Source organism: Mixophyes fleayi, chromosome 1 (assembly GCF_038048845.1).
Source record: "Mixophyes fleayi isolate aMixFle1 chromosome 1, aMixFle1.hap1, whole genome shotgun sequence".
NCBI lineage: Eukaryota > Metazoa > Chordata > Amphibia > Anura > Limnodynastidae > Mixophyes > Mixophyes fleayi.
Genome location: NC_134402.1, coordinates 139,358,640 through 139,381,292, shown reverse-complemented (window position 1 = coordinate 139,381,292; position 22,653 = coordinate 139,358,640). Strand labels below are relative to the sequence as shown.

Sequence of the window (22,653 nt, the reverse complement as noted above, 5' to 3'; positions counted from 1 at the left end):
CCTAAAGAAGTGATCAGATTCATCTCTCCACTTGGAGCACCAGAGGATAATGTTGTCCCCAGAGGTTTGTCTATCTCTCAGATGGTGGAAGAGTCAATACCACCTAAGCATAGGCAAATCCTTTGCCCCATGCTCCTGGATCATCTTAACAACGGATGCCAGTCTAAAGGGCTGGGGTGCAGTGACGCTGCATTTGCACCTTCAGGGTCTTTGGTCAGAACAAGAAAGTTCCCTTCCAATAAATATCCTGGAGTTGAAGGCCAAGGAGTCCAAAGGCATTGGGCATATCAGCCCAGATATTTGCCTGGGCAGAACAGTTCGTCCCATCTCTGTCAGCCGTATTCATTCCAGGCATTCTAAATTGGGAAGCCGACTTCCTAAGTCATCACACAGCAATGCCAGGGTTTTCCTCCAGGGTGGTGAATACCCTGTTACGGGCTAGAAAGCCAGCCCGCATTTACCATAGAATCTGGCACATTTACATTAAATGGTGTGAAGACCTGGCACACGATACAAGTAAATTTAATTTGCCATGACTGCTAAGTTTTCTTTAAAACGGATGTAGGGCTCCCGCTGGGTTTCTTAAAGATCCAGGTGTTGGCCCTTTCCATCTTCTTCCAGAGGCATCTGATGGAAATTAAGGAATTCCGTACTTTTTTGCAGGGGGTCCTGCACATTCAACCTCCCTTTGTTCCTCCCACGGAATCCTGGCATCTGAATTTGGCACTATCTATGCTGCAGGAACCTCCTTTTGAATCCTTAGTCAGCGGACCTTAAATTTCTGACATGGAAAGTGGTGATCCTGCTGGCCATAGTGTTGGTCGGACGAGTGTCAGAGCTTGGGGCTCTTTCATGCAGGGAGCCTTTCCTGGTTTTCCATGATGACCGGGTGGTGTTTTGGACTTTCCCTTCCTTTCAACCAAAAGTAGTTCCGGATTTCACATCAGTCAGGAAATAGTGGTTCCAGTGTTCCAGGATGATTCCGCAGGTTCTTCCTCAAATACATAATGCCCTGACCACATCTGAATATTCTATGTCTAAAGAACTTCGGATATCCAATGTGCGGACTCTCTTTTTGTCCTAATTGATTCCCAAAGAAGAGGCTGGCCAGCTTCCAAGCAAACCATTGCTAGATGGCTTACCTTTACAATAAAACAGGCGTATCTTAAGGCTAACCGGACTGTGCCTACCCACATCGCGACACACTTCACCAGGTCTGTGGGGGCTTCCTGGACTGCTCGTAATCCTCATCACTGAGGGCTTTAGATTTACACTGACTAGCTTTAGGGGGTTGCATAGGGGAGGAGTCTGTGAGCAGCCACAGTTTAACTAGTTAAGTGCCAACTCCACACTCCCCAGCTACAACCCCATGGTAGTAGTGTCCCCCAGATGGAATCAGAGAAAGAGGGATTTATCGTAAGCATAAAAATCCTCTTATCTACTTACTATTAAAAAAAAATATGTTTTCATTAATGATTATAGTATTAAGAACTTAATAAAAAATGTTTTTGCTTCTGTTCTGACATGCCTTTATATTGCACATATGCATGTGTGTTTCCTGCATTCTGTTCTGTCTACATTTTTCCAGTAACGTTTAGCCAGAGCGTACTTATACCCAGATTCAAATGGAAATGTATTTTGAATACGGTCAGAACTACGTTCAAGTTCCGTGTTCATTTTAAAGGTAGCGTGCAGTTGCATCCGAAGATGAATCGGGCCCTCAGTGTTTAGGTGACAATTAAACCTGCTGTTGCTCCCTGCAGCTGGTAATCGGAAAACTGGTAGAACTGTAGTGTTATGTGCTGCACTAAGACATTATCAGTTTTCCAGCAGGGATGACTTAGGGTTTTAGTATGGCCAAATAGTTTAATCTAAGCAACTAATGTCACTTATGCTATTCATTTATTTGCCCAATACAAAACAAAATCATGAGTTGTAATAGATCAGCTTTATTATTGGAGGGTGTTTTCTTTCTTTGGACGCATTGCTTTATAACAAAATTTGCTTTTACAAACAGTGAAAAAAATAACAAAGAATCTAAACATCTATTACTAGGCAGTTTAGGCATGTTACCTGCTTCCCATTAGCAAATAGGTTAATTACTAACTATTAAAGACAAATAGGGTGTTCAGTGAGCTACACCCATTGGCTTCTGGTTAAGGATGGAGAGAGGTTGGATTTCATGGGATCCTGTCCCCATTTGCTACATAGATGAAATGATGGGTTCCCAAATGTGTCTAACAAATTTTTTAAAGTTAAAGTAAACATAAGTAATGATAAAAGGTTTAAAACTCTAGTCATATATGTGAAAGTATTCAATGATAATTTTATACTGACTTATGCTGTCCACGCATTGCTACCATTTTGCCATTCATTTCAGTAAAATTTCCTGATATTACCATATATGTTGCACTAAGACATTAATGATCCTATCTATATCAATCAGATCATTTTCAGGCATGCCTGAATACCCCATGAACAAATGACTGATCTTGGCCTGCCCAGACTCCAATGTAGATCCAGCAGTTTGACTAGAGCCCTAAATGGCTGATTCCAAAACATGTTGCTCGGGCTGAGTGAACAGATCACCTTGTGTGTGTATCTAACATCACATCTTTTCTGCAATTTCAGCTTTTGCTCCCAATGCTGACTAAACTGGGAGATGTTTGTGTATGTAAATGTGTGTGTATATATGTGTATATATGTATATATATATATATAATGTGATTCAAGAGTCGCAGCACACCCTTTTATTTCAAAAACTCTACAGGAATTGGGCCGATTGGCAGATTTCAAGATGGCGCCCATGTTTGGTACATACCGTAAAAGATAGACCACGTCACCCATACCTTACTGGAGTATTCAGGTTTCCCAATTTCCTGTAGAGTTTTTGAAATAAAAGGGTGTACTGCGACTTGAATCATCCTGTATGTATGTGTGTATATGTGTGTGTGTGTGTGTGTATGTGTATGTATGTGTATATATATATATATATATATATGTGTGTGTGTGTACACACGCATACTGAGATGAAAGCAAATTCTATAATATGTGTTTTCTGATTTTTAATTTTCTATAAGCAACTTAAGAATAATTTTTCTGGGGGAATTTTTTTTTCTTCTGATTTCAAATAAACAAATTTATTCTTTTAGGTTTTGTTCCGCTATCTTGTGTAATTGAGGAATCACTATATGTTTAAAGCAGAAATCCCACATAGAAAGTTTTTTTGTTTTGTTTTTCTAAATAGCAGGTTAAATGCTTTTTTAAGTATGCATCATTTTTCTTAGCTGTCCTCCTACAAATCATTGTTTCCTTTTCAAAATCTCTTTTGAGGGAAAACAAGTATATATGCCAGTCACAAACACAGTCAGTCTGCTGCACATACTCTCAGCACGGGGAAAAAAAGATGGGAGGTGGGATTTTACAGTGTAAACAGAGCACAGAGGGGTTATTCCAAATCATCAGTACTTCATGTGACTGTGGTTGCCATGGCAGTCTTAGGACACTGTGCAGAATTATAAAACATTAATTCCATAAATTGATAGATCACTTGAGTGTAACTTCATACACAACTTCAAGCGGTGAGGGAGGCCTCAGAGCCTCTAGTGAAAGAGCAGTTACCTTTGAAACTGGTGGTTATATTTCACTATTTCTTGGTATTACTTTTAAAGCTGCACACAAAGGATTTAGTGATTTATGTAATAAAATAAAGTTTGACTTTGTTTTAAGTCTTCTACCAATTTACATATTTAGGCACATAAAGGATACAAATGAGAGCCTATAAATTACTCTGTGGGTGGTATTATTTTCTAAGTAAGCTCTACAGCATTTTGAGTGTATCAGATGCTTGATGGAGGAGTCCACCAGACTGAAAGAAAGATCCTGGCTGAGTTGCCCTAAACTACAATTATTTTGGCAGGAAGTAATTTCCCCAGTCACCACTATTTTAAGTTTACAGAACCTGCTGGATCCTAAATATGTACTGCTTCCCTTGCCTGTCCCAGATTTTCCTAAACATGCCCACAGGTTGTTTGGGCATATCACAAGTGCCAAATAGCGACCTCATGGAGGAGTCCTCGCCCTCCCACTGTCATCTCAGTCTATAACCTAGTGTGGCACATGTGCCAAATGGAGCACAGAACAAGCATCCTAAGAAACTCATTCCACAGCGTGTGGGCTGCATGGGCCCTCTTACCACAACCAACCTCCCCTTAATCTTTAAATTAATGCTAGGTCTCTGTCTCTCTGTAGTGCTAATCAACTCTCCTGTAAATTAATGTTCTTCCAATAGATTCCCGTGTGCGTGGCCTACTTTTCCCCTCCCTCCCTCTCCCCACCCCCCTTCCCCAGAATATCCCCTTTCCCTATATTGTTGGTAAAATATGCATCTCTTGCATTCGTTTATGTTCTGTGATTTTAGTTACAAACTAATTTCTATTTCTCTTTCATCCAGTCTGGGGGACACTGCTTACCATGGGTTGTGGAGGGGAGCTTGAGGAGTTGGCACCTAACTAGTTAACTTTTAGTGCTGCCGACAGACCCCTCCCCTCTACAATCCCCCTGCCTCTTCCTCTTCCTGTCAGTTTTTTTCAGGTGCCCTGGAGTTGGGCAGTGTTTTTTATAGCTAGTATAAATTTAAATTTTTTTATTTCTTTATTTTATTTTTATTCACTACTATTGGTGGCAGTGCTGGAGTGTGTTCTATAATAGAGAACACACTCACAGCCAGCAGCGCAGGCATTCTCCTGTCAGATGGGAGCCAGAGGCTCTCACTGACAGGAAAACTTTCAGAAGGGTGCCTAAACTGAGGAGAGACAAGCGGTCTCATGGACCGCTGCCCTCCTCCAGCCTCCCCGATAACCGGCGCTGCCATTACAGGCAAAGAGTGCCGGTTATCGGATTAGCAAGTGGCGGCGGCCATCTTGGATTTTCGGGCCAGCAGCGCTACGGAGAGAGGAGGAAGGGGGCTATACCACGGTTCCCCCCTCATGCATAGGAGGAGGGCGCCGGGTATGTCGCTGCGGAGACCTCTTTATTAGAGGTCTCCACTATCTGCCACGCTCCATTTTTGATTTTTTTCTATTTTTAAAACTGTTTTTGGAGCTATTGAAGGGGGGGAGCTAATGCATAGAGTTCCCCCCTCCTTCCACAGAGAGATGGTATATCCCAGTCTTCTGGCGCCAAAAGAAGCCCGGGAAGAGAGACCAGAGCTGAGGGAGAAATCACTGGACAGACGACCGTGGACTTCTCTCCTTTGTTGCCCCTGGCTAAGTATCAGCTTATTAAACACACATTTTTGATTATTTTTTTTTGTGTAAAATAGTAGGCTAGTAAGGTTTTACATATAGTCTCCTACTTGCCTACATATATATATTGCTGTTTAACTTACAAGTACAACTTTTATTATATAGATTAGTTGTTTCTTGTTATGCAATCTGTTTTTTCCTGCATACATATCTCTCTATATTCTCTCTGTTTACACAGCTAGATTAACCCTTTAATCTGTGTGTTTGGTGTGCCTTCCTTTATAATAATGACAGATAAGGGAAAGGGCCCTACTACAAAATATTTCACTTGTTCAAAGTGTCAAGTTAAATTACCGTGTGGGCAGGGGGACCCTTTGGCGCTCTGTTCTGCATGTGATGCAGGGGCTTCCACTGTGCAGACTCATCAGTCCACAGCCCCACTGACGAAGGAGCCGGCCTGGGTGGCCTCCCTGACACAGTCGGTTTCCTCCTTAGCTCAGATGGTATTACAATCTAACCAATTGCTATCTAATATGGCTACTTCGGTGGCTTCTAATAATAGCACTCCGCTGGGCCTCCCTGTTACCACAGGCTCCATTGGAACGTCTTTACCAGGACCTTCCTCTTCCTTTTCTGACCTAACCCCTATCCCCACAGAAGCGGCATGGTCTACAGCTTTCCTCAAAGGTTTAAATAAGCTTAACTTGTTGCTTGAGTCCCCAAACATCCCGTCCGCTAGAAGAAAGAGACCTAGATCAGATAATCCTATCACGGTCCTTTCAGATTCGGAGGAATCTTCTGAGGATGAGGGGGCTGTTTATTCCGATTCTGACCAAGTTCAGTCTTCGGAACATGAGGATAGTTCTAAAAGCCAATTTGTTAACGATTTGGTCTTTGCGGTTAGACAGGCGTTGGACCTCCCAGAACCGGAGGATCCTACGCCTAGAGACAGAATTCTGTTTAAAAAGGCCAAAAGAAAGGCTTCCCGTTTTCCCCTTTCTAGGGAACTCGTAGACATGGCAGAAGGAGCATGGAAACAACCTGAGAAGAGGTTCTCAGTTCCCAGAAGATTCTCCTCCTTGTATCCCTTACAGTAGGAGGAGGTAATTCGTTGGGAAAGTATTCCTAAAGTAGATGTTCCTATAGCCCGTTTGGCTAAACACACCTTACTTCCAGCTCCTGGTTCAGCGTCCCTTCCGTATGCCAATGACCGGAAGGTTGAACCCCAACTGAAATCTATTTTCGCGGCTGCAGGTTTGTCCTTTAGACCCACATTTGCTTCAGCTTGGGTTGCCAGAGCCATGGAAGTATGGGCAGACCAGCTGGCAGAGGCCTTACAGGGCTCTGATTTACTCCCCCTGGCCTTACATTTGAAGGAGGCATCGGGGTACATTTATGAGGCGGCCCAAAAATTCAGCAGCTGTCTCCTCCTCTATACAGGCTGCATCCATTTCAGCCAGAAGAACTCAATGGCTGAAATCCTGGGAAGGAGATGCGGAATCAAAAAAAAGTCTGTTGAAATCATTCCTTTTTCAGCAGCAGGTTTGTTTGGTCCGGAATTAGATACCTTGATATCCCAGGCAACTGGGGGCAAGAGTACTTCCTTGCCGGTTTTCCCAAGTAGGAGCAGGAATCCCAGGTTCAGCTCCTTTTTGTCAGCCCTTTCATGGACCCTCCTTGTCCAGGGGACAGTCCTTTAGGGGTAAACAGCCAAATGCCCGAGGCTCTTCTTCTAGAGGGAGATCCTCGTTTTCGGCCAGGCGACAGGCCTCCAAGCCACAGGAGAAGCCTGTGTCCTGTCGACCACTCGTTTCCCCGGGGGGAAACCCCAGTGGGAGGTCGTCTGTCTTTGTTTCTTCAACAGGGGACAGCGTCCTCCCAAGACTCTTGGATTCGGGGCATTATATGAAGGGGATACAGGATAGACCTGCTGGGCCCCAGGCCCCATCGTTTCTTCGTAACCCCTCTACCCCGAGATCCATTCAGAAGACAGGCAATACAGGATTGTGTCGCCTCTCTTCTTCTCTCAGATAGTTATCTGCAGGGTTCCAGAATTCCAAAAGGGACGGGGGTTTTATTCAAACCTGTTCCTTGTGAAGAAGCCGGACGGCTCCTTCCGACCCATTTTAAACCTAAAGAGCCTCAATGTGCACCTAAGTGTCGACACATTTCGGATGGAATCTCTGAGGTCGGTCATAAACGGTTTGGAGAAAGGTCAATTTATGGCTTCCATAGACATAAAAGATGCATACCTCCACATTCCCATTTGGAAGGGCCATCAGTCCTACCTCAGATCCACTGTAGGACCCTTCCATTATCAGTTTCGGGCCCTCCCATTCGGCCTCTCCACGGCGCCGAGGGTTTTCACAAAAGTCATGTCGGTTATGGCAGCTCGTCTTCACCTTCTGGGCATCCAGGTCGTACCTTATCTGGACGACCTGCTCTTCAAATCCTCCTCAGAGAGTTGTTTGCGTTATCACTTGTCCCTTGCCTTGGTGGTTCTCAGGGGCCACGGATGGCTCATCAACTTGAAGAAGTCTCAGATGGTTCCGTGTCAACGCATGGTTTTCCTGGGCCTCATCATGGACACCAGCCAGCAAAAGGTGTTCCTGCCTGTCGAAAAGGCTACTTCAATTCAGGAAATAACATCCCAGGTCTTGTCCTCTCCCAGCCCCTCAATCCACTTGTGCATGCGGCTGCTGGGAAAGATGGTGGCCTCTTTTGAGACCATTCCATTTGGTCGAGCCCACTCTCGCTGTTTTCAGTGGGATCTGTTGAAGAAGTGGTCAGGATCCCACCTACGCCTGGATCTCCAGAAGATCTCTCTCTCCCCGAGGTCCAGAGAATATCTCCAGTGGTGGCTGATTCAGGATCACATGACAGTGGGCAGATCCTTCTCTCCGTGGGCGTGGGTCATAGCCACGACAGACGCCAGCCTGAAAGGTTGGGGGGCGGTTATCCTACACCTCCGGCTTCATGGCATTGGGTCGGTTCAGAATCATCCCTACCCATAAATGTGTTGGAGCTGAAGGCTATTCTTTTAGCCCTCAAAGGAGGACAATCCCTCCTCCAGGGCCACCCTGTCAGGATTCAGTCCGACAATGCCACGGCTGTGGCATATGTCAACAGACAGGGAGGAACCAAGAGTGCAGCGGCAATGAAGATTGCAGCCCAGATTTTGTCTTGGGCAGAACTTCATGTTCCGGAAATATCGGCAGTATTCATCCCAGGAATACACAATTGGGAAGCCGACTATCTCAGTCGCAACCAAATGATGCCGGGGGAGTGGTCTCTCCATCCGGAAGTCTTTCAGTCCCTAGTACAGAGGTGGGGTCTTCCGGACATAGATCTTATGGGCTCCAGACACAACAGGAAGGTCTTCAGGTTTTGCGCAAGGTCAAGAGACCCCTTAGCGGTGGCAGTGGACGTCATGACCATGCCATGGGAGTTCAGGATAGGATACCTATTTCCTCCCATCCCCATGCTTCCTCGCGTTCTCAGACGGGTAAGGCAGGGAGGTCTGCCAGTAATTTTAGTAGCTCCCTCATGGCCGCGCCGAGTCTGGTACGCAGACATAATCTCCATGGCAGAAGGACCCAGGGTTAGTCTCCCATCTCGAGACGACCTTCTCCTTCAGGGTCCATTCCGTCGCCTGAATTTACCTCAGCTCAGTTTAACGGCATGGCTGTTGAAGCCATCCTCTGGAGGGCTAGAGGTTGTAATCCTCCAGTGTGGTGAACACTATGATGCGAGCCAGAAAGCCAGTCTCAGCTCGCATCTATCACCGGATTTGGAAAACCTATATCAGATGGTGTGAAAATAGGACATGTCACACGTCCTCTTTTCATCTCCCTAGTTTACTGGTTTTTCTTCAGAAGGCCTGGAAGCAGGGCTTCGTTTAGGTTCCCTAGAAGTTCAGGTATCGGCACTTTCAGGGTTTTTTTTTCACCTGAAATTAGCGGTTTTGCCAGATATTAGGACTTCCTCCAGGGAGTCTTGCATATTCAGCCTCCCTAGGTTCCGCCTACAGCACCGTGGGATCTCTATCTGGTGCTGGATATGCTTAAAGGGCCTCCCTTTGAGCCTTTACTTGTGGCAGATTGAAATGGTTGACCTGGAAGGTTCTATTTCTTTTGGCTATTGCATCTGCACGTAGGCTTTCAAAAATAGGAGCTCTGTCCTGTTGGGAACCATATAATGGTTTTCCACGAGGACAGAGCGGTGTTGAGAACCCTCTCTTCTTTCGTTCCTAAAGTAGTTTCGGTTTTCCATCTGAATCAAGAAATTGTAGTTCCGGTCTTCTCATCTACTTTCCATTCGGATCAACAGTCTATGGAAAAGTTAGATGTGGTTAGGGCTCTCCGCATTTATGTCAAAAGAACTTCTCAGATTAGACGTACTGATTCTCTGTTTGTTCTTTATGATGCTAATAAGAGAGGCTGGCCAGCCTCAGAACAGTCCATTGCAAGATGGATTACGGATACTATTAGGCAAGCTTACATAAGGCTAGCCGTCCGGTGCCAGAGAGACCTGGTCCTCTGTCTACACCTTTACAAAGATTTTACCAGTATAATGTATTTGCATCCGTGGATGCAAATTTCGCTCGTAATGCTTTGCAAGCGGGATTTTCAGAGTAGTCCCACCCTTAAGGGGCTGCTTTAGAACGTCCCCATGGTAAGCAGTGTCCCCCAGACTGGATGAAAGAGAAAAGAGGATTTATGTACTTACGTTAAATCCGTTTCTCTGATTCCGTCTGGGGGACACTGCGATCCCTCCCTTCTGCTTTTCCTCTGTGTGCTCTTGTTTGACTGCCCTTTTTTCTCCTTGGGCTATTTAATTAACTGACAGGAAGAGGAAGAGGCAGGGGGATTGTAGAGGGGAGGGGTCTGTCGGCAGCACTAAAAGTTAACTAGTTAGGTGCCAACTCCTCAAGCTCCCCTCCACAACCCATGGTAAGCAGTGTCCCCCAGACGGAATCGGAGAAACGGATTTAACGTGGGTACATAAATCCTCTTTTCTAGTTGAATATCTGTTTTTTCTGTGAGACTGCAATGTTCACTTATATTGTCTGTGATGTCTTCAATAAAAATTGTTTTTTTTTGGGGGGGGGGGGATACAAAGGAGAGAGCGAGGGTATTTTCAAAAATGTTGTGTATAATTTAATGGAAAGTGTCCTATCTGGTATGATGAGCCTGCACACAGCATAATAGTTTGCCAGTTTTTATAATTGAGTGTGTTTGGCCAGCTTACAATTGTGTGAATGAAAGTAGTGTCAAACATATTTTAGTGCTCCATTTATGGTAGTTGACAATGTTTGTTGTCTGTGGAATTACATTACAGATAATTGACAAATGTGGGGATTATATTAAATTAACTTTAGAGACAATGTGATGGCTTCTTTTCATTATATATGTATATTTTATCTGTGTTTACCATCTAATAAAGGAAGAGAAGTTGGAAAACAATCTCCAGCACTTGTCCACACTGATGGCACCAATCTACAAGAAACTAGCACCAGATGCCTATAATAACCAGGTATTCAATACACTGCTGTATATGAGTGCACTGCTAAATCATTTCCTTGTAATTTGTAGTTTATCATATTTATATGACATTTTTATTAAGGAAATGACAATTTGCTTGTATTCCAGCTATATACATAGATAAGTATACAAATATTGGAATACACAAATTATATAAAACTGCAAAAAATAACAAATAGCACAGATCCCTAAATTAGTACACATATTGGATATAGTTCTATTGGATTGAGAAGTGTGTATCTATACATAACAAACCCAAAAACAACAATTTTGGAGTGAAGGAGGACAAAGGGATTTTGCTCCAGTACAGGAGACACATTTTAAATATTTAGACTGTTCAAAAGTTGATACCATGTTTATCATATTACTGACTGCAAGCTATTTGTTATCTCCTTCCATTTTACAGATTGAGCATGAGCACAGAGCCCCAGATTGTCGTCTCGGCAGGAAGGAAGGTCGCCCTTTCTCAGGAGTCACCGCTTGCTTGGACTTCTGCGCTCATTCCCACAGGGACCTGCACAATATGCAGAATGGCAGCACACTCGTACGTCAGATTGTAATGTGTTTTATATTATGCTTTCTATTGACTTAAAGGTTTAATTTTGTTAAACCTTTAATATACCATGTTATTGGTTGACAGCATGTAGCTGTTTTTCAATGTATTGAGATGAATTCCTTTTATTTGCCTTACAAAGCATAATTTATTTAATTTGGGTTCCAAGACAAGAAAATGTAAATCCCAGCAAACTGAGATGTACATGCATTCACTGCATCTTCTTATTTGAATTTGTCCAGGAAGTATCCAGACAGAAATCAGGGCCACTACACAGTAAACTCTTTAAAATATGGAATAAAATATGCAGCAGTGTATTCGTAACCATGAACTTTAAAATATTGAAATTGCTGTGAAATAACCAGTGCTGTAAGCCAGAGCTATCTAACTAGTGGTCCACCAAGACTTTCTTTGACCTGAGCTATCCTGTAATCTTTCATAGTAAATTGGACTAATCTATGCAGCCAGTGTATACTACTTAGAACATTTGTTGTCCCATGTGAAGCTCTACATATCTGTTGTTAGAATATGATCAAACACTATTGAAAAGATTATGACATCTATGGTCCCTTGGAAGATTTCATGAAAGCTGGGGTCCAAAATAACCTGAGGGCTTCGGTCACCTCAAATATTAGTTAGACAACCCTGGCTTCTTACATAGGGAGATGCAATTTTTCCAAAGTTCAAAATAAACTATTGAAATAAATTACCTATTACATTATGGGTACTATTACTGGATTGTTAGTATTTTTCTTGGAAAGAAGTGTCTGCATACGTTTTGTTGTAACCAAGAAATCCACCAATTTTGTTTGTACTCTTCTTTTTTTTTTACTTCCTCCAGGTCTGCACTTTAACCAGAGAAGACAATCGTGATATTGGGAAACTGCCCCAGGATGAGCAGTTACATGTCTTACCTCTTTATAAAATCTCCCATATGGATGAATTTGGCAGCACAGAGGCGCAGGAAGAAAAAAAAAGAACAGGTGCTATTAAGGTTCTGACATCCTTCCGTAGGCAAGTGAGGATGCTGGCAGAGCCCGTGAAGACGTGCCGGCAGAAGAAAATGGAAGCCAAGAAAGCAGCAGCAGAAAAGCTCTCAGCGTCCACAGAAAATGGTTCTAGCAAAAGTGAAAAGGAGAAGTCCTCACGTAACAAGAATGCACACTCTGAATCCGCCAACCATGAAAAGCAGCTAGCAGGTAACATAAAACACAAGCATATTAACAGGTTATTTGTGTGTACATTATGGATAATGAAAAAAAAAAACTGCATTAATGCTAGAAGCTTACACCATTAAGAATGAACATGTTTATTCAGTGCATTATAACAACTTTCAAGTAGTTTTGTATAAAGCTGGGTACACATGTTTGCAATTACCGGGCAGAACACACAATTCTCGATCATTTGGCCAGATATTGCAAGAGTGTGTACGCTCCCACGATCATGTTTTATCGTACCAAAACATCGCATCTGTTGATTTGGTTTTATAAACTTTCTAAAAGTCACGATCAACGATGGAACAATGTCTTTTCAGCAGATGGTTGAGAGATGAAGATCACAGATCTGAAGGTAAATTGTATAGATGTGTACGCATGAATTGGCATGCTCATCGGGTTTTTCAGTCATTGGTGAAACTGTTAGAGATATTGCGTGTACCCAGCTTAACTCTGTTATCTACAGTTATGTACTGGAAAGACTTCACACTACTGGTACTATTGCAAATGTAAAATGTCAGATCAGTGTCATATGAGATGAGTCTTTATCTTTGTAGAAATGATAATGCAGTTTTTGAGAATAATTGATAAGGTGACCTAGTTTATAGTTCAGACCTCCAGCATTTTTCAACATGCCTAAGAGTTATACAATACAGTCTTGAAAACTTTCTTATTCCACAAGTGATTCTGAATATCCATTTTGTTTTAGTTTGTTGTGAGGTGCAATTAAGGTAAGTCCTTCAAAAATGATCAATATGAAAACTAAGCACATTCATCTGGGAGTTTAATATCTAGGACACAAGTCAGACTTGTTAAATGTAATGTTGACCACACTGGTGAATGGATCTTGGTTGATCACATGGATGCATGCATACACATGGTCTTTAAAGGTTGTTTGTTCTGACTGTGGAAAATATTTACCTAATTGTTTCATTGAAGTGTACTGTATTCAGGTGTTTTTTTTTTTTTTTTCTCTCTTCATTGCAGATCTGTTGCGAATTTCAGGACAAGCAATGCAGCCAGGCTCCGTTTCTAACATCAATCACCCAAACCCTATGAATTCTTTTTCTTCAGCAGATCCAAATAACCCTTATGCAAGAATTCCTAATCTGACAGACCCCTATCAAAATCCAACTTCAACTTATTCTGGTTCTAACCATACGGATCTTTATCATGCTCCTCCAAACTCAGCAGTCTCTTGTGCCTCCACCCCAATGAACCCTTACCAAGGACCCTTAAGTCAAGGTAACTCATGCCCCCCATATCCATGTAATGGAAATATTCCCTTAGACAACTGTTCTCCTTATCTCAGTCACTATTCCTCACATCCGCAACATATGTTCTACAGGTTTAAAAACCAAGAACCAGTGGCTAATCTTAGTCTGCCTCCAGTTCAGTCATTGTACCAGCAGAGGTTTGCTAACAGTAAGGCCTATGGTCATAAATACATAAATTATGGAAACCAAAGCATGCAAGTGGAGGACTTCAGTGACTGCAATCTTAAACCAATAGGATCTTTTAACCCTTACTCTGTGCATCGAGCAGAACACTTGATGGAAGTTGCCTCAAAGATGAAACCTAACCTTAATAACTTGGACTGCACTTCTTTTAACAAAAATGATGATTACCATCTTCCACACTCCTTCCGGGCTAATGAAAGCAATGCATCCATAGGAGGCAGGGCTGGCTCTCTGCATCTCCATAGTAAAAATGTTGACATGCACTTAAATGTAGCGAATGGGATTCCAGAAATGCTTCCAGGTCTTAATCATGACAGGACTAACCTTGGAGGCCTCAGTAGATCAAATGGTGCTAATGTTCAGGAAAAGCTACCGCAGGCCTCAGCTCCTGTCCCAGAGCAGCCAGAAGAAGTGTGGTCAGACAGTGAGCAGAGCTTTTTGGACCCTGAGATAGGAGGAGTGGCAGTGGCCCCAACTCATGGCTCAATACTTATTGAATGTGCGAAGCGTGAACTCCATGCTACAACCCCCTTAAAAGATCCCAATAGGAATCACCCTACTAGGATATCACTAGTGTTTTACCAACATAAAAGCATGAATGAGCCAAAGCATGGCTTGGCATTGTGGGAAGCAAAAATGGCAGGCAAAGCCAGGGAAAAAGAAGAGGACTGTGAAAGGTATGGTCCAGACTATGTTGCTCCAAAATCCTACAATAAAAAAGCAAAACGGGAACCTGTTGAACCAGCCCATGAGCCTGCTGAACCCACCTATCTACGTTTCATTAAATCTCTCACACAGAGGACAATGTCAATGACCACAAACTCCCTAGTCACCACATCTCCATACGCCTTAACACGGGTTACAGGTCCTTACAACAGATACATATAGTCTGTTGGGTTACCTCATGTACATCAGAGCGTGCACCATTTTCTGATAGGCTAGTTCTTGTGGTTGTGTGGATATTGTGGCAGTATTTTACTAAAATAAATTATGTAATCCATGGGAAAGAATACCAGCAAAAACAAGAAAAAGTATCCACACCATCATGGTTTTCTTCTTTGACTCCTGATTGGTCACAGAACATGTCAAAAAAGAAGATACAATCATCCCTATGCAATGGTGTTCAAGAGATATCCAAACACAGGTGTATCGGATGAAGTGTAGTATTTTTTAGTTTTCACCTTGTAACATTACACTGTGACCACTTTTATAAAACAAATGTATAGGTAGGAAACAGATTGAAAATTGCTGTAGTGTTAAAACATCAGGAATCTTACAAAGACCTTGTGGTGCTGATTTCCTAATGTGCTAAATGATACTGGAATTGCAACTTATTCACCTATGCTATATAATCTTAATGACCTCCAATGTGCTGAAGTAGTGTAGATACACAAATCATCATAGATTTTAAAGAAACACTGAAAATATCTGTTCATTCACAAAGAATTGGTGCTATAATGTGTGTCTTTATAAATACTTAATGCCTTGAAAGTCATATTCAATTCAATGAGTATACATGAATTCATTTTAAAAAAAGAAAAAAGTACACTTTTAGATAATTTTTAAATATTTGTTTTATTTTCATTCTGTTACATGCTCATTTACAATTTTATAGTATTTAGTAACTGTTGAAATGTTATTTATGCCCACAGGTGAAAGATCCTACAATGTAACCATCCTCTTGCATCACATACTGATTTGCATATATTATTTTTCTCCCATGGGATATTTTTTTTAGAATTTTAGCACTATTACAAATGCGTAATAAAGTGACCTTTGTTGGGAACCAGGGCCAAATGCACTCCTGACTGTAAATTATAAGAATACAATATTACAAGTCAGCAACGATTTCCAAGGTCATATAAAAGAGCAATGATGCAGTTCTAGCATTTTTATATGGGGCATTCAACTCTAGGGGCTAGATTTACTAAGCTGCGGGTTTGAAAAAGTGGAGATGTTGCCTATAGCAACCAATCAGATTCTAGCTTTCATTTATTTAAACCTTCTACAAAATGACAGCTAGAATCTGATTGGTTGCTATAGGCAACATCCCTACTTTTTCAAACCCGCAGCTTAGTAAATCTAGCCCAAGGTGTATTATCAGTCCCCTCAATCTGCAGGATGGGTGAATATTATTGCTTATAATACATATTTGTTCCTAATTAATATTGATGACATCATTGCTCGCACTTATACATTCTTTTTAGGATATTGCAGATCCATTAATATGTTCAGTATTGTGCTTCATTTCTTAAAAGTTACAAATGACTAATTTAAAGAATATGTCCCATTTTTCACTTAAGCCCCAAGCTTTCTACAGTTTAATTGCTAGATACATTCCCAAGCAGTGTATCTGTTATTACCTGAAATTAGCAAAAGTCACTTTTTGGGTTGGGGTTGTACGAGGACAAAGGATACAACACTTGCCCTTAACGTCACATCATTGGCCCAGTGCCTCAGGATTTGAATTCTACACTGCATACCATTTAAAAGACTATTTATTAAAAGGAACAAAGTTGGAGTTGGTTTTTTTTACCCATTGAATAAAGATGGACTTTTAGTTGTAGTTTGGCTCTAGGTTTTCACCAAAGCAACTTTATTAATTACTCCTTCATATCCTTTCATTACTTAATTTGTTTTATCATTTATTTTTTAACAACTTGCATAAGTACAGAAAAGTTTAATGGATTTTAATTCATAGAGCACAGTACCCAATATTTACTGTTCTAAATAGTTAATACCTGTGCTTGGTGCATTGCACACTGATGGCTTGTCTGTAGCCTGCTTGGCTCTCTCCATCTGTCACTTCCATTTGCAACCAACTGGCAGTTTGTATCTTAACAGTGCTATCTGGCCATCTCTACTTTCCTACAGTATGATATATAGTAGGCCAGTGTAGCTTATAGTAGTAATGTAGAGATGGCCAGACAGCATGGCAAATAGCAACTATTTTGTGTGTTGATGACCTACATCTAAGAGGTGACTTCTTGTTGGGCAGATGCAGCTAACAGAAATAGTTGGGGTGTGCATAGGTAGCACAGAAGTATTTTTAATAACAATAAATAATGACTTTGGAAAGCATGGTAGGAATGAAAACTGTTAGAAAAAAAAACCTACATGAATTGTCCATCTAAATGCTTCCAGGTTACTAATGTCAACTAAAATATATACTTCACATACTACTTTTACTTATTCAGTCAACTTTAGGTATACCATTTGGACTGCAGAGACAACCCCCATTCTCATAGTTGAAGTTGTTAAAGCAATAGTAATTTTGATTTTAGGGTTTTGTTTTGTTCTATTACCCATATTTCAACTGTTCCAATGGAAGTAATTGGCTGTCATTCTTAATCCTTTTAGTACAATAATAACTCTATGGATTTAATATATATTTTGTATACACATCTTATGCGTAGAGCTATATTAAAATCTAATAGCTCCACGTTCATTATTAACAGAAATCAATTAGTATTTCAACTAAATTAGTTTAATTTGTAGATCAAAGTAAAAATGTTTATCCTCCATTTTAGATTATATTCCACACTGATTCAACCAATACCTATGATTAAAGTAATTAAATGTCAGGCTTTTGTGAGCGCGCATAATCCATTTGCTGTCTGAAAGGTGGTGGTGAATGCAGTACAGCACATTAATCCTGCTGGAACAGCTCTAGAAGTTTAGAGAAAAAGTACAATGGACACACACATTTAAAGATGATCCATATCATTATTGCTATTTTATATAGTACATTTTATTAGTTTCATCCTACTCTGGGGAATCCATGTTTTCATGTAACTAATGGTGCAGTTACAGGATATAGTAAGATATATATTTACATTTTATTTTTTTAAAAAGCATAAATAAGGTGGTTTAATCCCAACAGTGGATATGTTTCTTACCTACCAAAGTTTGTTCTTTTAAACAGCATTTTATTTATGTGAATTTTTTAATTTTAAGGCACAGTTTACATATGAATACAATAAGCTTTTGCAAGTTAAGCCTAGCTCAGCTATACATTTGACTTGAGCCTAGACAGTTTTGTTGCATGCAGACAAGTGGATATTTGGACTTATTAAGGGTCATTTACTAACCACAAAATATACTTATGTGCAGTGCATATAATTATTCCTAATTGGGAAATTATATGACCTGCTTTTTGGGAAGTGACTCCATAAAAACACTTTACGCCAAAAAAATGACAAAGAGTGTGGTCCCTGATGGGAATGTGAATGCTGCCAGAAGTAAAAACATTGCTTCAAAGTCCCACCTGCAATTATTATTATATTTTATTTATAAGCGCCAACATATTATGAAGCTTTCATCATCATCACCATTTATTTATATAGCGCCACTAATTCCGCAGCACTGTACAGAGAACTCACTCAGATCAGTCCCTGCCCTATTGGAGCTTACAGTCTAAATATACACACACACACACACGTTTTTCCTCCTCCTAGCCTTATGGCATTAAATCATGTGAGTCAAGCGGACAGGACTGTCTGTATTTCATGTGTCACTTTTTAATGCTTTGCCATCTTGATGCGCTAAGCCATAAGCGCATCAGATCACAAAATGCAATTGTGATGTTTGCCCACATTTGTGCAGCTTACTAAATGACCTTTACTGGGACATGAAAAAATATCTTAATTCTGTTGTTCAAAGGTCCACTAAGCCTAAAGTTGATTTTTATACGATTTACTAGAAAATTTCACATACATTAGTTACAGAAACTAAAGAAGACATTTGAGAATTTATTTGTGGGTAATATGTTTTCCTATGCACACCATATTTCCTGTATTACAGAACAGGGAGAATTTCTGTTTCTTCTATAAGCTGTTGTAGGATACTGAAAAGAGCCAATCTTAATGTAAGCTGTCTAAAATTTAACTGTGAGAACTCTGCGAAAAAGAATACATGTTATATAAATTTAGTCATTCTACATTATTTTACAGTTGGGGAAGACAAATTTGTGAATGTTATAATATCTCACTTTATTAAATATCAATGTGTATGTAAAAGCTTAGTGGTCCTTTTAAGAGCTGAATACTGAGACAGGACAGGTCTGTAAAACCTTCTTCACTCAAGATTCTTACCTTGTGTTGCACTAGCAGGTTAGCATGTATATTTCAGGTTTTATTTTTTAAAAACATACACATTTTTTAAGCAAAATTTGTATTTAGTTTGACTTTCTGACAAATCCATAAGAAGAGTCCTAGCTCTGGGCTACTTCCGTACATTGTGGACAGACAATAAGTATTTATACTTTATGTGGATCTTTCATTCATAGCTAAAGAAAATGCTCCACTTGTTGCTCCTAATCTGTGTCAGTGAATCAAACTTGCATAAAAAAAATGTTGGTGCTCATCTCACAGATCCAGACATGCAGTGAAAGAGCAATATTTCAGTGCTTGGACATGTACAGTTTAAGGAGAAATAAGCTTAGAAGATATTAAATACCAGACATTAGCAGTTTTATTTGACTGGCATGTTCATTCTTAACAATCATGAAGACTTCAGGCTGATTACCTGTGCCCCTGTCATTACTGGGGAATCGTATGGTTAACACGCTCATTATTGCTCCAGACTGCGCTACACTTGTAGCTACAAACACTAGGCAGCTGTCTTGTTATAGTAATTTTAAAATCATGAATTTGTAGAAGAAAATTAAAAGTAAACTAATAATTAAGACCTGTATAGTGAATCAATGAAATATAAAGATATATATTTTCCTGTTAGTACTGTATATAAATATATATTTTCCTTTTAAAAAGACATTAAAAAAACTTGCTGATAATTTAGGTTATTTATGATGGTGCTACTCAACCTGCTACCAGTTATCATAATGTGAGCTAAAGATAGGTCTGAGTGAGGGTCCTACTTGTCATTTACCTCAGCACTAGTTTGGCAGTAGGACAAGTGAGTAGAAGAGTTGTTGCATGGCATACCATCAATGTATCCCAACCACCCACAAGAGAAAATAAAATAAACATGACAGAAAATCACATGACAACTCCTTTTAGTACTTGATATCTTAACAAGTATAACTTGAACTTCAGTCTTTTCTTCTAAAAATTCAGGGATATTTTGGTTTCTATTCTTTTCATGACAATTAATCATGCTTGTTTAAGGTTCTAATAGGCTGTATCCTATTGTTTTCTTTTTTTCAGGGACAAGGCTGTTTCTGATCCCAGTTTTAATTTTCCTTTGTATATATGTATTAACACGTGTAACTGAAACAAATATTGTAAATGTGCAGGCTATTTTTATTCTTCAGATTGTAAAATATGTAAAGTGTAGAATGTTTTAAGTGAAAGTTGAATGCACTGAGATAAATTAAAGGGACAAATTGTAAGTCAGGGGTTTGACAAGTCTTATGGGCTCATGCACCAAGTTGCATTGCTGGTTAATTCCAGTGTGCCACATTGTAGCACTTGGTAACTCATTTTCATGAATTTGAGATGAGATGAGATGTGCTGAGCAAACTTTCAATAATTTAGAAGAGAGATATATAAACTGTGGCTCTGTATCTGGTTGATCTTCATTTATTGTCAGTATAGACTGGCTATGATTGTGGTTTGTATACACAGGCGTTGAAAATTAAAACCCATGTGTACAAGCCCCTCCTGAAGTGGCGTCACAGCTTATATGCCCCTCATCTCGATGACTAACATAGAATTAAGACTGGAGGTGTGACTTGCCAGAATGTACTTCAGTGCATGGCACTCTTTAGTGTTGGTTCTCAACTCAAATTTACAGCATTTAAGAATGGTTACAGTAGGTACATGTATCACCGGGCTTCCTTTATCATTCTTCAAAGTCCAAATCCCTTTTCTCAAGTTGTCGTACTGTGCAATATACATCTTCAATTGGATTTTGTCTAGTTCCCATTGCAATGGTTTGGGAGCTTTTTTTTTTTAATCTACCAGTCACATACTGTATATATGTACATGAGCTTTTTTATGAACATTGTGCCTGTGTGCACTATAATACATCTTTTTTTTTTGTAATATTGTGTTTCGTTTAATAAAAAATAAGTCAGTTTTGTTGTCCTGTAAAATTTAAGGTGTTTCCAAATGAGGTATGAAACTCTTACTTGTACCAAACAAGGCTGTTGTAAGAGTACAGTACCCCATTAAGTGAGGAACAGAATGCTTATGTTTGATATCATTCATGTGATTATTTTTTTTACTGTTATTTTATTTGAAAGTGAAAAAACACCTTTATTTGCCAAACTGCTAGCAAAATTAAAGGAAAACTGCAAGGTTGGCATAAAAGATCAGCAAATTGTGTATACATAATCTGTAATTTTGTGTACAGATCTGGGCATGGTAGAAAGCAGACATGAGATCGCTAGTATAGGATTTGAAAGGCTGACTATAGCCATACTTGAAAATGCTTTTGAGTGTTGTCAACTTTACTTGAACGAACCTTTTCATCTTGTTAGGTTCACAGTAGTGTGGTCACTTCTAAAGCTAATAGTTAATGTGTATAGGAAACCATGCAGTTCGACACTAAAGTAATGATTTTATGTGTGCATTTTCTCTGCGTACTTTTTAGAGGCTTTTTTTTTTTATCCATTTTAGTGTTTGTTTTATTTCCAGAATATGTTGGTATGTGTATAAAATCTAAGAATGGCTATAAATACTGTAAGTATTGTAATGTAATGAACGCAGGCTATTTGAAAACTGTTTATTATATCATTCCTGATAATGCTGAGATGTGGGTGTTTTTAATAAAATTTATATTTATTTAATGCATCTGGTACAAAGAGGCTTGTGTATGATTTCAAAGAAAGTACATGTCATATGTTCGTTGCTTGTGTAATTTGATCACTTTTGAATCACTTCCTGCTATAAAAGGGCCACTAAACTCCAAAAGTAAAAATTTCATCAAAGAAACAAAGTCAAAATGCATTGTTTTATCCTGACATCCCAATGCATTTCAATATTAAAATGTAAAGTTTAATTAACCAGCTGAAGTCATGTTTCACATCTCTAGGGCAGTGTTCCGATAGTCTCTGATAAAAGTAAAAAAAGCTGTAATTTTAGTCAGTTTGGCTGCCATTACTTCACTGCTCCTGCTTCTGTCTATTGCATTTCTTCACACAAATCTGAAAGCCTGTCATTCATACTTTGCTCGTTTAATTCGTTAAGCAATGCCTTCCTAACATGGCAAACGATCCAACAGAAATTATAATCAACATGTTTATTTAAATATATTATACCTGAAACAACTTATGCTTATTTAACTCAGTAAAACACAGCTTTTCATATAGTCAAAATCAAATAATGTTTTTATTATAATCTGGAAAGTTCAGTTTTCTACAAAACCATTGTGACAAAGGAAGGTGTTTGCCACAGGCTTCTAAAAGAGGAGACAGGTATTTAGTTGGCATTCTGCAGAGAAAGTCTGCAGACCAGAGTTACACATTTGTACAGTTGTTCACCAAACTTAATGAGGTAAAGGTGGAAAACATTTCTGTGATAAAATAATGGTAAGGAGTCTGATTTAACTTATATATTTTGAAATGGTTTTAAATAACATCTTTTCCACAGCAAAGAGCAGTCTGAAATGGTGTGTCTGCAATCAAACAGCACCTGCAATAATCTCCCTTATAAAGGCAAGGTGGGAGTGTCA

At 39.8% G+C, this 22,653-nt stretch overlaps 1 protein-coding gene across 1 annotated transcript in view; it reads left to right on the top strand.

Moving 5' to 3' along the window:
* Nucleotides 1–21,773, top strand: part of TET2 (tet methylcytosine dioxygenase 2) — an 81,219-nt gene extending 59,446 nt beyond the window's left edge. The window contains exons 7-10 of the mRNA XM_075200918.1: nucleotides 10,692–10,781; nucleotides 11,196–11,333; nucleotides 12,184–12,541; nucleotides 13,544–21,773. Of these exons, the coding sequence (XP_075057019.1) occupies nucleotides 10,692–10,781; nucleotides 11,196–11,333; nucleotides 12,184–12,541; nucleotides 13,544–14,904 (1,947 nt within the window). The 3' untranslated portion in view covers nucleotides 14,905–21,773. The remainder of the gene's footprint in view (nucleotides 1–10,691; nucleotides 10,782–11,195; nucleotides 11,334–12,183; nucleotides 12,542–13,543) is intronic.
* The last annotated feature ends 880 nt before the right edge of the window (nucleotides 21,774–22,653 follow it).